The sequence below is a fragment of the Phasianus colchicus genome, chromosome 8 (assembly GCF_987193195.1).
Source record: "Phasianus colchicus chromosome 8, bPhaCol1.hap1.1, whole genome shotgun sequence".
Classification (NCBI taxonomy): Eukaryota; Metazoa; Chordata; class Aves; order Galliformes; family Phasianidae; genus Phasianus; species Phasianus colchicus.
Genome location: NC_143443.1, coordinates 35,905,009 through 35,920,954, shown reverse-complemented (window position 1 = coordinate 35,920,954; position 15,946 = coordinate 35,905,009). Strand labels below are relative to the sequence as shown.

The following is a 15,946-nucleotide window of genomic DNA, read 5'->3' as shown; positions in this document are numbered from 1 at the left end:
CCTGTTTTCAGCTGGAATAGAGTCAATTTTCTTAATAGTGGCTGGTACAGTTCCGTGTTTTGCATTTAGGAGAAAAATAATGTTGATAATACAGTGATATTTTAGTGACTGATGAGTAGTGTTCACACTATGTCAAGGTCTTTTCAATTTCTCATACCGTTCTACCAGTGAGGAGGCTGGGAGTGCACAAGAAGCTGGGAGAGGACAGAACTGAGACAGTTGCCACAAACAGCCCAAAGAGATATTCCAAGCCATGTGACATCACACTGAGCAGTTGTATGGGAACTGCTGATCACAGCCTGGACCTCTGATTGACCACCTGAGACAAGCAATGAGTCTCTCCTAGATCCCATTTAAGGGCTGACTGCCGGTGAGGAAGGATCTCTCTCTTGAGATTGCTCCTTGTGGAGTTTAACATCATCTTCTTCTTCTTCTCTTTAACATCTTTATCAATGACATCGATGACGGAATCGAGTGCACCCTCAGCAAGTTTGCTGACGACACCAAGCTGAGTGGTGTGGTTGACACAGTTGAAGGACGGGATGCCGTTCAGAGGGACCTCGAGAGGCTAGAAAGGTGGGCCCGGGTGAACCTGATGAGGTTCAACACGGCAAAGTGCAGAGTTTTGCACTTGGGCCGGAGGAATCCCAAGCATCCCTACAGATTGGAAGGAGAGGTCCTTGAGAGCAGCCCTGTGGAGAAGGACCTGGGGGTCTTGGTAGACGAAAAACTTAACATGAGCCAGCAGTGTGCCCTTGGGGCTCGGAAGGCAAATGGGATCCTGGGCTCCATCAGAAGAGGGGTGGCCAGCAGGGACAGAGAGGTGATTGTTCCCCTCTACTCTGCTCTTGTGAGGCCCCATCTGGAATACTGCGTCCAGGTCTGGAGCCCCCAGTACAAGAAAGACAGGGAGCTGTTGGAGAGGGTCCAGAGGAGCCACAAAGATGATCAGGGGACTGGAGCACCTCCCCTATGAGGACAGGCTGAGGGAGCTGGGCTTGTTCAGCCTGGAGAAAAGAAGGCTGCGGGGTGACCTCATTGCAGCCTTTCAGTACCTAAAGGGAGCCTACAAAGAGGAGGGGAATCAACTCTTTGAAAGGGTGAGTGACAGCAGGACAAGGGGGAATGGTTTTAAGCTGAGGGAAGGGAGATTTAGGTTGGACGTCAGGGGGAAATTCTTTACGGAGAGAGTGGTGAGGTACTGGAACAGGCTGCCCAGGGAGGTTGTGGATGCCCCGTCCCTGGAGGTGTTCAAAGCCAGATTGGATGGGGCCCTGGGCAGTCTGGTCTAGCATTAGGTGGAATGGTTGGTGGCCCTGCGTGTGGCAGGGGGGTTGGAGATTCATGATCCTTGTGGTCCCTTCCAACCCTGGCAATTCTGTGATTCTGTGATTCTGTTTACTGTGAGCCTATGACAGCGGTGAGTATTTCCATTTATTTTAACTATCTTTCCACCATAATAATCTTACTAAGCCTAACATCTGTACACTTATTGATTTTACATCTTACTGAGCCCAACCTCTATATACCTATTGACTGTATAACAGTAAAACTGGGGGAGTTTGCTGTGGGGGCTGCCAATATTCAGAGAGCAGCTGTGCATTGGTCAGTGGGTGGTAAGCAATTGCACTGTGCATCACTTGTTCCATGGTTGTTTTTTTTACACCCCCCCTTTTTTCTTTCCTATTAACTGTCTTCAACTGAACCCATGAACATTTTATCCACCAATTCTCTCTCTAATCCCAAAAGTGGAAGAGTGAGTGAACAGCTGAATGATGCCGAGCTGCCTTTTGAGTTAAACTACAACACTTACCAAGTCCAAATCTATATCCATCAGAGAATCGGGTGCTGGCATTCCAGAAAACACAAGCGCTGTCCACATGCTGGAGGAAGAACTCCGCTGTTTTCTCTGAGAAACAAATAGAGGAGAAAATAAAATTCCTACACAAAGAACTATCATGCACTTTGATAAACAGAACCTCACATAGTGAATAGACAAAACTGCAGAACTTTCACAAGTAACACTGTCTGAAGCATCTAAACAGCCTGAGTTAGAACGTGTTCATATACACATTCCCAGTACTTTTATCAAGTAGACAGAGCTGCAAATATTACAAGAAGCCTGCAAAGATAAGAAAAGTGGAAAAACATCTAATAATAACTACAGTCTAGACCCTACAAACCAGGTTAGTTATATGACTGGGGCAAGGGAGAGAAGCCCCACATAACGTTTTGATGTCAGACAGTTAAACTATGTATTCAGCTCTCCACTGTTCCAAACACAGAACCATTCCAAATAATGGAAAATCCTATATAAAATTTATATTGTAAATTAGATTTGGGAAACAGAATGCAGAAATCCCACTTGAAAACAGCTAACTAATCCGGCTTAACACAAAATGTGCAGGAACAAAGCACCATCAAGCAGACTTGTGCAAGTCTAAGTGCTCCAGAGGATATGATTCTCTCTAAGGTTGTAAGTTGCAGGTCAGTCACCCTTAGCAATAAAACCAACAGTAAAGATCAGGTCTACATCCTGTATGCACCCTAGTAAATCACTAACACGCCAGCTCTTGGTGGTAACAGCTTACAGTATCAAATGTATGCACACCTTTTGGCGCCACTCATCTAAGCTTTGCAGGAAGTACAGAAGCACAAGTTTGCTTGAACCTCACACGGATGAGCCACAAACAACACAACCTCACTGCAGCTGACCCTCATCTGCATTAAGGCTTGGATTGAGAGTCATCTTTTGGCTGGGAGCAGCTCTCGCTATGTTTTGAACTGGCACAGTGTACAAACTGCACGTAAAACAGGTACTAGGGATGGGAGCATTGAAGGAGCAATAAACTGGGAACTGAGGCATACGCAGCTTTTAAACTACAGATGCAGAACTGGGAAATAAAAGACTAGAAGAGGTGGGGAAAAACATTTGCGGGTCCTTGTTTGCAAGACATAGAAATGATGTGAGAAGGCAAAGTAGATACAGTCTGATTTTCCCTACAATCCATTCCCACCACAGAAGTTCACCTCTTCATCCTACAGAGGCCTAAGGACATCTTCAGAATTCAGGAGATGTTCCTGTAAAACTGCCTGATATGGTCCAGGAACACAAAACAATCTACCTGGCAAGAGAAGATTATGCCTACTCTGGAACCACAGTAAAAGAAACTACTGCAATATAAGTAGTCATGCTAGAACCAAGAGCAAAACCAAAACGGAAAGAAAAGAAACAACCCGCTCACAAACCATTTTCTGTGATGATAACATCCGTGTGAGAGCTTCCATACTTGTGGATATGTTCAACAGCCTCGTGGACACCGTCCACAACCTCAATGCAGCACTCCAGGTCCCCATATTCAGTGCGGAGAGATTTCACTTCAGAGGGGCTGAATGTCAAGTAAGAGGCAAATTTTGGGCCAGCATGAATCTTCACCTGCAACACCATAAATATGTTGCAATTCTGACCATACCAACAATTTCCAGATGAATATGCAAACTTGTTACTTCAGGTCTGGTTATGATGGATTTTATTTTCTTCATACTAGGCTGTATAGTGATACATTTTGAATTTGTGCCCAAAATAAATCACCGTTTTGGCTGTTGCTAAACAGTGCTTGGATAGTTCTAAGTCTCTGTTTTTCCCCACAGTGAGAAGGTTGGGGTGTGCAAAAAAGAGGGAGGGAACATAGCCACAACAGCTGAGCCCAACCAACAAAAGGAATATTCCATGTCATGTAACATCATACTCAGCAATAAAACTGAGAGGAGAGGGGTTTTGAGGAAAGCAAACATTACTCAGGGACTGACTGGCATCGGTCTAAAAGTAGCAGGTAGTGAACAATTGCATTTTCATCATTTGTTTTTTCTCTTTTCTTCTTCTTCGCTAATTGAACTATATTTTTATCCATGAATTTTCTTGCTCCTCTTCCACAGGGGGGAAGTTAGTGATGAGTTGGATGATTAGCTGCTGACTGGTATTAAAACACATTTGTGTATCAAACATTCACTAAGGGTAACTTATCTTGCATTGCACAAAGTTTTCAGAGACTCAGCAGATATAACTAGCAATAAGGCACAATAGCTGACATGTTACGTTGACTATCTATCATGACATGCTCATACTCCAGGGCTCATTTTTCATTATCTATAGAGAAAGACATCATTTTTCATTATCTATAGAGAAAGACATCTGGCAGGAGGTCACTACAACACTACTGCACCCAGCAGTGCAGTATTTTTAGACAGCAAGTGTAGTGCAAACAGTAACTACAGGAAATCTTCTGTTTGCAAGTCCCATCTACGGAAGTCTTTAGCTATGTCTATCCTTTTATTTTGTAAATTAGCACCAGCCCCCTCTGAAGCATTTGTTTCAGACAAAAAAGAATTATTGTCCAAAACTAGACAAGTACTCACACAGATTTTTACATACCTTATAAGGAAAATCTAATGCATCACCAACCTCCAAGCTCAATTCTAACAGCCAAGATACATAAACAATGACATGGGGCAAACGCTGAGCTCAGCTTTCGGGGGACAGCAATAGGACCCAAGGGAACAGCATGGAGCTGTGTCAAGAGAGCGTCAGACTGGGTGTTAGGGAAACATTCTGAGCCAGAGGGTAATGGGCATGGCAGAGGCTCCCCAGGGCAGTGGGCATGGCCCTGAACCGCCAGAGCTCAAGGAGCATTTGGACACTGCACTCAAATATAGGGCTTGAGTGGTGCTGTGTGGAGCCGGAGGTTGGACTTATGATTCTTGGGAGTCTTGTAAATCACTATATTTTATTATTCTGTGACACTTCACAACTGGTACAGCACAGAAATCCCAATGGAAGTGAAACAAAGGAAATGTTAACAGGACAAATGTAAGTGAGAAATAAGTTTCACAAGTCCGCTAAAAAGGGGAACAAAGTTTGAAATTTAGGACTAAATCCCTAACATTTGAGGACTGCTAGGAAAAGCATGTAAGATAGCATTTTCACATGAAACTACAAATTGTACTGATTGTGTAATCCTGCCCAATATTTGCAGGTTTCACATTGTTTAGTCAGAGCGGACAGCAGCATCCTCACATCCTCCCCATTACTTTAAGGGCTGGGGGCAGCTGCATGTTGGTAGAAGTGTACCAGTCCTCACGTTCCTCCTCTTCAAAATCCAGAGACATATCCTTCACTCTACCCTTCTCAAAATACAACCAAAAAAGATGTAAAAAACAAAAACAAAAGGAAAACATCCATTAGGTGAGGACTTGCTCCTGACTATATACAAAGGCCAGCTTCTCTTACTACAATCCTTTTATCATCATCAAAACACAGGGCCTATTTTACCCCATTTTCCTGCATTAACTACTGCCTGAACAATGTCAAATACATGCTGCTGTATGAAAAATCCTTATTTAATATGCAATTCAAAGTATTTAACAAATATTTAAGTCCTAATGCATCTTTGCTACCTTTACTGGCAAAAAATTACTCATGTCAAGACACTTAAGTCATACAGTAGCCTTTCACTATTCCTGTGATGTAACAGGAGGGAGAACAGGTGGGAATAAAGGCACACGATGAAAGGTTTAAAAAAAAAAAAGTGGATGAAGCAGATTCTAAGAGAAGAAAAACAAATTGGAAATTGTCTAAAGTGAGAAGGTAAGTGAATAGATTCAATAAGAACAGGCTTTAGGTATAGAAAGTTACAAGTCAGAATTAAGAGGAGCAGAGGAAGGGTTCCATGGTGGAAGGATTTTTTTTGTTACGTAAAAGAAAGTATCTGTATCCCAGGAATGGCACACAAGCTGCTTTCTGATAATTTCCATGGAAAAACTTGGGGCTGGGCAAAGATGACAAGAAAATTCTCCATTAAGTTTGTTTGCATCTATGAAGAGACACATGGATAATTTAAGTGTTATGCCATCACAAAACTACATATATCTATGTCAGCCAGAAGAAATGCTTCTAAAATGTTAAAAAGTAAATAAATCAAGACAAATAAAAAACAAGTATACACGACTAACCTGTTCTACTCTCAACATGTCTATGATCTGATCAAACAATGGGGTTCTCAGCAAGTCTCGATGAATTAACAGTGTTTCCAGAGCATTACAGGCAGCAGGATATTCACACTTTGAGTCTCTGACTGAAGTTTAAGAGTAGAGAATTGGTTATGTAACATTTATGACAAATTTTGAACAGTATATGAATCAGCAATTATCATAATCTTATTGCATATTCCAAATATGAAGCTCATTACACCCATGATTCAAGTCACCCTCAAGCTGCTTACTTATTCGCGTGACCTTTTCAACACTGGCATCCGTGTCCACATACACATGACAGATTCCTTCGCTGTGTCCCATCACAGGTATTCCCTTTGCTGCTTTCTGTATATTCCTGACTAGCTGCGATGAACCACGTGGAATGATAAGATCTATCAGCTTATCCAAACGGCACAGATCTTCTACTTCCTCTCTTGTATTCACCTGTGGAAGTTGTGATACAAGTGGTCCATAGTCTGAAGTTCTACCTGTTCTCCTTATACAAAGCAAAATATTGTTGATTTAGTTCTAGATACTTACCAGTTGCACTGCATCTTTGACTCCATGAATTGAAAGTGCTTCTTGTGTCAGATGATGAAGGATTTGATTGCTATAAGCTGCCTCTTTTCCTCCTTTAAGTAGCAAACCATTTCCACTAGCAATGGCCAAAGCAGACACCTGTCAGAAAGGAACATGAAGGCAGACAAACAGGAAAATAAGGAAAAGACAAAGCGATCTGCCTCTTCTGAGAGTAACATCCACAAAATAGAGTTGGAACAGAATTTTGAATTCTGTTTTTACTCGAGATCAATCCCGTGCACCAATAAACAAAACATATAACTCCAGAAATGAAGTAACTTAACACTTCAGGCACAAACTTGAGTTTTCAGAGTACTACTGGCAGAGGGACTGCAGTAAGAGAAAAAAACCCTGGACAGAGTCTCTGGCAAGAACTGGACAGCTTCATAAAATAATTTCAGATGCAAGAATTCTTGTTTCTAGTCATTTTAACTGGAAATAGCTAATAAGCTCTTCCTATCAAGAAGATTTTCCATTGTGCTGTCTAAAACACAAATATAGACAACACTTGAGATAAGTGAAGAGGGAAGAAAAAAAAAAAATGAGGCAGTAGGCCCAGCATGAACTTTATCACATTTATAATCAGAAGGAACTTATTGATCTTGTCATCTGCCTGTTTATGGCACTAAATTTCACATATTTTGAGTCCAACACCACAACAGGACAACTGAACATTTGAATCCAGCAATACAACTGGACCTGGATAGACTGGTGAGCTGAGCAGAGAGGAACTCGATGAACTTCAACAACATCAGTAGTCAGGGATTAGAAAATAAGATCAAGGTTGCCTATGCAACCTTAGTTCAGATCCCATATTTTCATGTATTACATTAGCATTTAATCACAGCGATATTTCTGCTACACAGCTCTGCAGATGAAGGTATTTACTGTAACATACCTGCCTTACTCTGGACATATGAATGACATTCACTTACAGTACACCATTTGAGATTTTCACTTTTTTTTTTCCCCACAACTTCAGTACAGAACTTAAATCACCACATTAAACCACGGTGCTTTTCCTCACACCCATCTCTCAAGAACTAAGTAAAAGCTCTAATTTTGCCTCACTGCAGGCATGCAGTATTAGCAAAAGACAGACTACGCAAAGCCTAGAACTTCCGTGCTATGTTTTTTTTAAACACATATTCCTAACAGTTCGATTTGTTATTAATAATCTTTATTAAACAATTGATGTTTAAGCCTATCTTGCAGTTCAGCTGCATTCAGTATGGACAGACAAGTATTCATCGGTAAGAACCTTCTAAGCTGCAAGTTAAGCAAGGAATTTATGTTTGTGAGATACATGCAGGAACTGCATCATCTGAATGCAAGCTAACTCCTTCTGTGTACTGGGTTATTGAAAAACAACTCTAAATAACTCTCAACACTGCAGAAACAAGTCCTGAGAACTCATCTGTAGAAAAAATAAGGATGCTAACAAAATTCATTTTAGAATAATCCAAAAGTCTTCTGAGGCAAGCCTTCCTGCAGCCTCCCAATAACTCATCAGGAGAAATATGCTTTCTTTTGTTATCAAAGAATTCCTAGCAGAATCTGCCCTCTGTACCTACCTGTGGGAGACAGTCAGGACGGGACTCAAAAATCACAAGAAGAACCCCAATAGGCACTGTCACCTGCTCCAATTCCAGGTCTTTTGCTATTCTTGTTCTCCGAATTATGCGTCCGACGCTGTCCTGTGAGGATGCTGCAATCTGGCGTAGTCCAATAGCCAAGCTGTTCAGCTTTGATGTAGAGAGACTTAGACGTTTCAACAAAGGAAGTGCCAGTCTTCCTAGAGGAAAGAAAAAAAATATGCTTGAGATAGCTTTGTCTGCCTAGACTCAAGCAAAAGTGACCTAAAGGGTGAAATGTATGGAAAATTCAGATATTTCCTACTCCCAAGCAATAAACCTACCTAAGCTTAATGCAATACACTAAGTCTCGTAGCCATGACAAAACCACTACAGCATGAGAATGTTTTCCCAACCACCACAATTAAATGTAATATAGTGCATATGAAGCAACATCCACATCGACAAGGTTTTTCCAATTTCAAATACCATTACACAGTGCTGTAGTTAAATTTCTTAGAAGTTTATACCCTTGCAGAGTTCTGGAAAGCCTGGGCAAAAATTGCATTCTTCTACTTTAGAGACAGAAATCCCAAAGCACAGACAAGTGCACATTTCATTACTTTGGTCAGTAAAACAATTGTTGCCATATATCTTGAACTGAATAGCACAATTTGTGATGTATCAATTTCTTATGTTTCCAGAATATGGTTGTTACAACCAGAAAGGTCAACGCAGTGGAAGGGAAGTACAGAATGTAGTAGCAAAGGGACTAACATGAATGGACAAGTGTTACAAAGGAGAAGGAAAAGTACTCACCTGTCTCTGAACATCTAGACTCACAGAGAAAACTCCACAAGAGGGGGATCTCTAACCAGATCCTTCCCCAGTGGCAGCTGAGGTCCAAGAAAGGTGCAACTCGGATTCACCCCTCCGGTCACACAGCTGAATGGCCTTCAGCTGTGCTCCCAGGGCTGACCCAGTCCCTTCCCCAGGTGCTCAATCAGTGGTTCAGGCCATGACTCAACAGTTACCATACAACGGTTGTTCATGGAGAGTATCAATTTAATTATACAGATGGCAACAATCCCCACAGGAGCCAAACATTATGTTAACCAGCCCAGGAAATACACACTTTTTGTATTATAGTAACAGGAAAGATATTTGCCATATTTCATTTCTGAAGTGAGCACTATCATTTATTTTCACAGAGCTCTTCCTGGTGCTTTGCAAAGTCTCACTAATTTCTCTGATGAATACATCTGTTTTATGTAATTGTGGAAGCTGCTGTTGTTTACACTGACAAACTCTTCAAGTCCTGGTTTCACTAATCTGTGATAGCAATAATTCCCAATCTCAGGTAACAGACATCTCTAGTTCTGCCCATTTCCTTTGAGTTTCACGACAACAGGAACATGATGGAACAAATTGTACTATTACCTTTATTTTCTGCTTCTTCTAAGTCCTTCTTGTTTGCCAAGAGAATTTCTTCTCTTTGATCAGTTAGTAAGTCAGCAAGACGATAAATAATCTCTGCTCTCTGGAAGACAAATGTTTCTGAACTGCATTCTTACATGAAATCCATTCTATTTGATATCTAGCCCACTTCCTTTCTACTGACCGTACCTTTTCACTGTCTTAACTCCCTGAATACTTGGGGCCAGCTGATTTTTCCAGACTGCATTACATTGAAAAATAAGGCTGAAGAGACCTTCACTTTTTTTTTTTTTTTTTTTTTAATATTTTGCTCCCCACACCCAATCATCTTACTAAACCCGCAAAGTTTTAAGATCACTCTGTGGTGTTCGCAACAGATGACATATTTTACCCAGTCAGTTGTAAAGCAGTAATTGGCAGTAACTGATTGTCTCAAACTTCTCTTTTGCATACGCTACACACACAGGAGTGAATAGGCCAAAATTACTCCTGTTAACTCTTCAGAAGCTCTGAAAAATCAATTTTTACACAGTAGATGTTATTGTAATGTTTATAAACCCCACATGCAAACACTTATTACATCATAATTCTGAGGTATACTATCTATCTGCTCTTTGCATCTATTTAAATATGGTACAATCCAAATGATGGATCTGGCACACAAATAACAGATTCTTGTCCCAGGAGGCCTGTTTGTGTTAAAAATCTGTTTTTTTAAGACTTGCCACACATTCACAAGCTTAGCAAGTGAAGCCATATTCTCTCACCTGCTCAGGCTGCAGTGCTGCCAGGGTCCTGCCACCAGCTCGAGACATTTCACCTTGCTGCTCTACCGTAGGGCCTGTATCATGATAACAAAACAAAAAAGCAACAATAAAAGCCCATGTCACACATGGACAAAGTTACAGATGTGTGGAAATGAACACCAGCTCTTACATCTTCTATCTCTTTACTCAAAGCAGGAAAACAACTACTTTTGTAACAGACATATCAAAGAATTTACTGCATGTCAAAACAGGATATATCCATTTTTATCTATCAGATGAAAAATACTGCCATGATTCCGAAGCATATCCCTTTTAAGGGCATCATAGAGATTCAGTAAGATAATTCATGTCAGAGTGGAAAACCTTATATCAAAAAGACATAAAAATCATAGAATGGCATGGGTGCTTGGATTGGATGAAACCCCAGGGATCATCAAGTTCCAACCACCCTGCCACAGGCAGGGCCACCAACCTCCAGATCTCATACTATACCAGGTTGCCCAGGCCTCTACTCAACCTGGCCTTGAACACCTCCAGGAACAGGTCATCCACAGCCTCTCTAGGCAGCTGTTCCAGCACCTCACCACTCTCTCTGTGAAGAACGTTAGCCTGACATCCAATCTAAACCTTCCCTCCTTGAGCTTAAAACCATTCCCTTTTGTCCTATCACTATATACCCTTGTAAAAAGTTGACTTCACTCCTGTTTATAATCCCCCTTTAAATACTGGGGATATATAGTGAAGTCTCCTTGCAGCTTCTTCTTCTCCAGGCAGAACAAGCCCAGCTCCCTCACCCTATCTTCATAAGCAAGGTGCCCCAGCCCTCTGATCATCTTCATGGCCCTCCTCTGGACCCTCTCCAATGACAAAGAGCAAAAGAATACCAAGATGGATAATTCTCAAGGTATAGGGTGCTACTGGAAACAGGGAAACATTTAAAGTATCTAAAGAAAACAGAAAGTACTGCAAAACAGCATGGGAACGTAGAAACAATAATGGAAGCCCAAACCAATCTGAGTAACACCTTGCAGAAAAGCTTCTCTTTCCCTTTGTCTCTGTGTACGTTTTCACAGAATCATAGAATGGTTTGGGTTGGAAGTGACCCTTAAGATCATCTATTTCTATCTCCTTTGCTAGACAGGTAGGGACAATTCCCTCCAGACCAGGTTGCTCAATGTCCCATCCAGCCTGGCCCTGAATGCTGTCAGGGATGGGGCATACACCACCTTCCTGGGCAACCTATTCCAGTGTCTCACCATCCTCACAGTAAAAAATTTCTTCCTAATATCTAGTCTATTTTGGAATGGTTCCCACAGAAGAAAGTTGTCTTCTTTTTTCCCCTGGTAGGAACTCACATCAAAATGAAATGGCATAGAACAAGTTTTCATACAGAAACAGAGATAACATGATAAAAATCTTAATGGTTGATACAAATTTATTGTAGTATGGCTAAGTGAAAAGTGTCAATACCACAGTTTTTCCTAGAAAGCATCTTTTCAGTAAAGAAGCTTGGTCAGCATTGTGTCCTTACCACCAAGAAAGCTAGTGGTACCCTGGGTGGCATTAGGTAAAGTACTATCAGTTGTTCAAGAGCAGAGATCTTTTTTCTCGACTGAGCATTGGTGAGGCTGCAACTGCAGCCCTGGGTCCATTTCCAGGACCCCCAGCACAAAAGCGACTTGTACATACTGAAAAGAGACCAATGTAAAGCTACCAAGATGATCAAAGGACTGAAGCACCTCTCCTGTGAGAAGAGTCAGAGAGCTAGGGGCCGAGACTGTTCAGCTAGGAGAACAGGAGCCTCAGAGCTGAGGGAAGGATCTCAATGTCTGTAAAAACCTGAAGGAAGAGCATATGGAAAACAGAGCCAGACTTTTCTCAGTGGTGTTCAAGGAACAGACAAGAGGCAATAGGCAAAGACTGAAGCGTAGGAAGCTCCCCTCCATGGTCTCCTGAACATCATGAAACACTTTTTCATTATGAGAGTACCTGAGCACAGGCTAACATCCCACCAGTGCTCAGGAGTATCAAACAGTAACAGCACTGGTGGGATGTTAGCCTGTGCTCAGGAGTATCAAACAGTAAATTAACTGTTTAGGCTTTTAGACAATACCTAGGGAAGATAACAGAAGCATCATTAATTTAATCAAAGCTTAAAGTTAGCCCTGCATCTTGTACAATGAAAGTGCATTTACATCTTGGCCGCTCCAAGAAATTTTCTTTTTTGCCCACTTCAAAAAGGCCACAGTAGAACAAAAACATTTCAGATGAGATGAGAGGGTGATCACACTTTTGGAATAACTTCTATACAAAATGACTAAGTCACAAAGTCTGACAAGGAAAGAGTTGATGTCTCACATCATAGAAGTTGATCAGAGTTGACCACCCATGTTCTCTGTACAGAAAGCAAGGGTACCAGAAGCTAGCAGCAAGCAAATTTGAACAGCTCTCCTATCCGCAGACATGCACAAAATAAAGGAGGCAGTTCTTCTTGCTTGCTGTGACTCAGTCTCATAAATACTAAGCATTTACATAGGTTCTAAAGGTGATCTGACAAATTTATACAAGAAATCCATCAAGCATTATTATACACACTTGTCTTACAGTGCAAGTCACAAATACCACTCTATACTTGTTCTACCCTGCTAAGATCGTGGATATTTGCTCTTTCTACAGCCACTGTTACACTGCCAGAGCAACAGAGAGGCAGTAAAACATTCCCAACCTATAATACCAGAAGATAGAAAGCAATAAAATGAATTTATGATAAAAAGTATAACTAGACATTATTTTAGTTCAGCAGCACATTTTATAGCACACTTTCTTTCACACCAAAACATTCAACCATAGAGGATAACCTCTACAATGTAAAAAGACAATTCTACTCAGTTCTTAAAACGCACGTCTGATGCATCAAGTTATCAGCTGGAGGGAATCTTAGCAGAGGATTTTCTATTCCATTTTCTATTCCAACCTCAGAAAATACCTTTCAACAACCATTTGTCAAGCAGAACGTGATTTCCTATTTGTTGTACAGATCTAGCTAAATTTTAACTCTAAGCTTTCAGGAAATCTCTTTAACTCTATACTCACCTGCAGGCTTTACCTCTGAAAAAAAAGTTCCAACTTTTTTCCCTTCCACAATATCTGTGATGACGTGACCAGAGATCTTTGGGTGGGTTCCATTTGCAATCACTACAGAAGTGCCTCCTTGGAGGGCCCACAGAGCTGCTTTCACCTACAGGATAGAGCCAGTTCCAGAAAATTCACTTGTTATTTGAATCCCCATTCTCAACAAGAATTCTTATAGAATCACAGAATTGCTCAGGTTGGAAAAGACCTTAAAGATCATCGAGTCCAACCACAACCTAACTTTAACAACCCTCTGCTAAATCATGTCCCTGAGCACCACATCCAAACTGTTTTGAAACATCCAGGATGGTGACTCAACCACCTCCCTGAGGAGCCTATTCCAGTGCTTAACAACCCTTTCTGTAAGGAAGTTTTTCCTGATATCCAACCTAAACTTACCCTGGTGCAACTTGAGGCCATTCCCCCTCGTCCTGTCACCTGTCACAGTAGAAGAGACCAACCCCGCACTCGCTGTAATCACCTTTCAGGTATTGGAAGAGAGCAATAAGGTCTCCCCTCAGCCTTCTTTTTCCAAGACTGAACAGCTCCAGTCCCTTCAGTCGCTCCCCGTGGGACATAGTTCCACTTTGATCTCTACATTAGCCTTTATGCTTTCAGAGCATTCAACACATTTCAGGAATTTCTGCAACCTAGTGTTATGTTAGATCATGCGTTTTGATCTTTCTTCCCCTTCCTTAAACAGATGCTGCTTTAGAAACATACTTCAGATTTCCCTAAGTCTGCCCTTTTCAAGACTTCTGCAGGGGCACTTTGTCCAAATGCTCTTCTTCAACATTCTCTATATTACAAATTCTTCTTATTGTTTGAAAAAACACAGTTTTCTTCTTTGAAAAACTGCGTTGCTAATTTCCCTAACACTGGCTAGCCATCAGTAATTAACCCACTTTGAGTGCCCACACAATATTACTTGTACAAGTCCTAGCCTACCATGTACCATTAAAATATTTTTCAATGTCCTTACTTTTCTGAATTACTCTGTTGGAAGACTGACTGGCCTACACGTCCCTTACAAGTCTGCATAAGATGCAGAAGTACTCTCACTGTTTAAGACTTTTTAGTGAAAAAGATTAAGTACTCTCAAGAGTTCTTCGGACTTCCACACATTTTTAAACTGTTTTAAACAACATTCCCTGCTAATGCTTTTAGATCTTTTTTTAAAAAGTTGTTGTTGCTTCCTTTTTTTTCCTTGGGAGTACATTTGTTCGTTCTTTCAGTAGGCTCTATTTGAAGACTGCATTTATTCATTTTTTAATTATATGGGGGTTTTGTGTGTGGCTTTTTTTTTTCTCTTTTTTCTTTTCTTTTGCATTCTTCTTACTTTTGTAGTTTTAGAGATGGGTTCTATCCTGTAACATAACTACCAGTTAACTTCAGTGATCAGGCCCACACTGTACTATGCAATGCATGAAAGGAACAAGGCCAAAACACCAACTACCCAAGGGACGCAGACAGATGATTACTGGAATCAGTGACACTAGCAGAATATCTGCATGCTCAAGGCTGTCACATGAAGTAAGCGGAAGCAAATATCATGGTTAATAAGATCTCTATAAAATTTAGCGGCAGTATTCCTTCAGGCATTGCTTTAACATGGAAGACAAGATGAGTTCCCTTTCTGAACATCAGCAAGTTTATTCGCAAGAGTCCTTTGAAGTCCTTTGAAATCACTATGTCCCAATTCCTAAGATTTCCCTTTTTCCACTTAATTAAAACATTGTTCAGAGCATCACAAAAAATACTTCTGTAAACCTTTTCTCTAATTCAAGTAAATATACAAAACCACAAAAACAAATTCCAGATGTTACCCGCTGAAGGTGAACTGCCTATGGTCTTCATTACTTTTTCTGATTAAGGTACTGACAACATTCCACTATGGTATTTAATTCTGTGTAATTTATATCACCACAAAAGATTCTAGTGACAATGCTGCATTGTCACTTTTGTGCTTTCCTATATATTCCTATACTTTTATACAACAACCCATATCCACTAGAAGACACCACCCGTCAGATGCCTATCATATCAACCTCTTGACTACCACAAGACCATCAATTGCTTCACTTTTGCCCAAATTTCATGCTAATAATCAGTATTTGAACACCATGTTTACACCATTGTTGACACTTCAGTTTTCCAAAAATATCAACTGATTCTCAATTCTAACATATTCTTGTTTAAACAGTAGCATTTGGATTCCCATTTATGTGTCTCAAGCTTAAAGATACCAAATATCTCTAACAGATTACTGCTTTTAGAGAAGTATTCCCTCACCTTGTCAGCTTTCTCACCAATTCCTAGCACCATTTAAACTATTTCATATATCAACTGAAGGGAAATTCACTTCTGATTAGGCTCTATACATCCAGTAATTCCCAAATAAAACACTCAAATATCTCCTCCTTCTGC

The 15,946-nt window shown here is 40.8% G+C and overlaps 1 protein-coding gene across 5 annotated transcripts in view; it reads right to left on the bottom strand.

Moving 5' to 3' along the window:
- ALDH18A1 (aldehyde dehydrogenase 18 family member A1) overlaps positions 1-15,946 on the bottom strand; it is a 43,480-nt gene that overhangs the window by 1,736 nt on the left and 25,798 nt on the right. For 4 of the 5 annotated variants that reach the window (XM_031597279.2, XM_031597278.2, XM_031597277.2 and 1 more), the window contains 9 exons: positions 13,481-13,625; positions 10,388-10,461; positions 9,624-9,723; positions 8,184-8,404; positions 6,571-6,708; positions 6,279-6,474; positions 6,010-6,131; positions 3,250-3,436; positions 1,814-1,909 (listed from right to left, as the gene is read on the bottom strand). In XM_031597279.2, coding sequence (XP_031453139.1) covers positions 1,814-1,909; positions 3,250-3,436; positions 6,010-6,131; positions 6,279-6,474; positions 6,571-6,708; positions 8,184-8,404; positions 9,624-9,723; positions 10,388-10,461; positions 13,481-13,625 — 1,279 coding nt within the window. The remainder of the gene's footprint in view (positions 1-1,813; positions 1,910-3,249; positions 3,437-6,009; positions 6,132-6,278; positions 6,475-6,570; positions 6,709-8,183; positions 8,405-9,623; positions 9,724-10,387; positions 10,462-13,480; positions 13,626-15,946) is intronic. The other variant, XM_090145713.1, reaches the window with a different exon arrangement.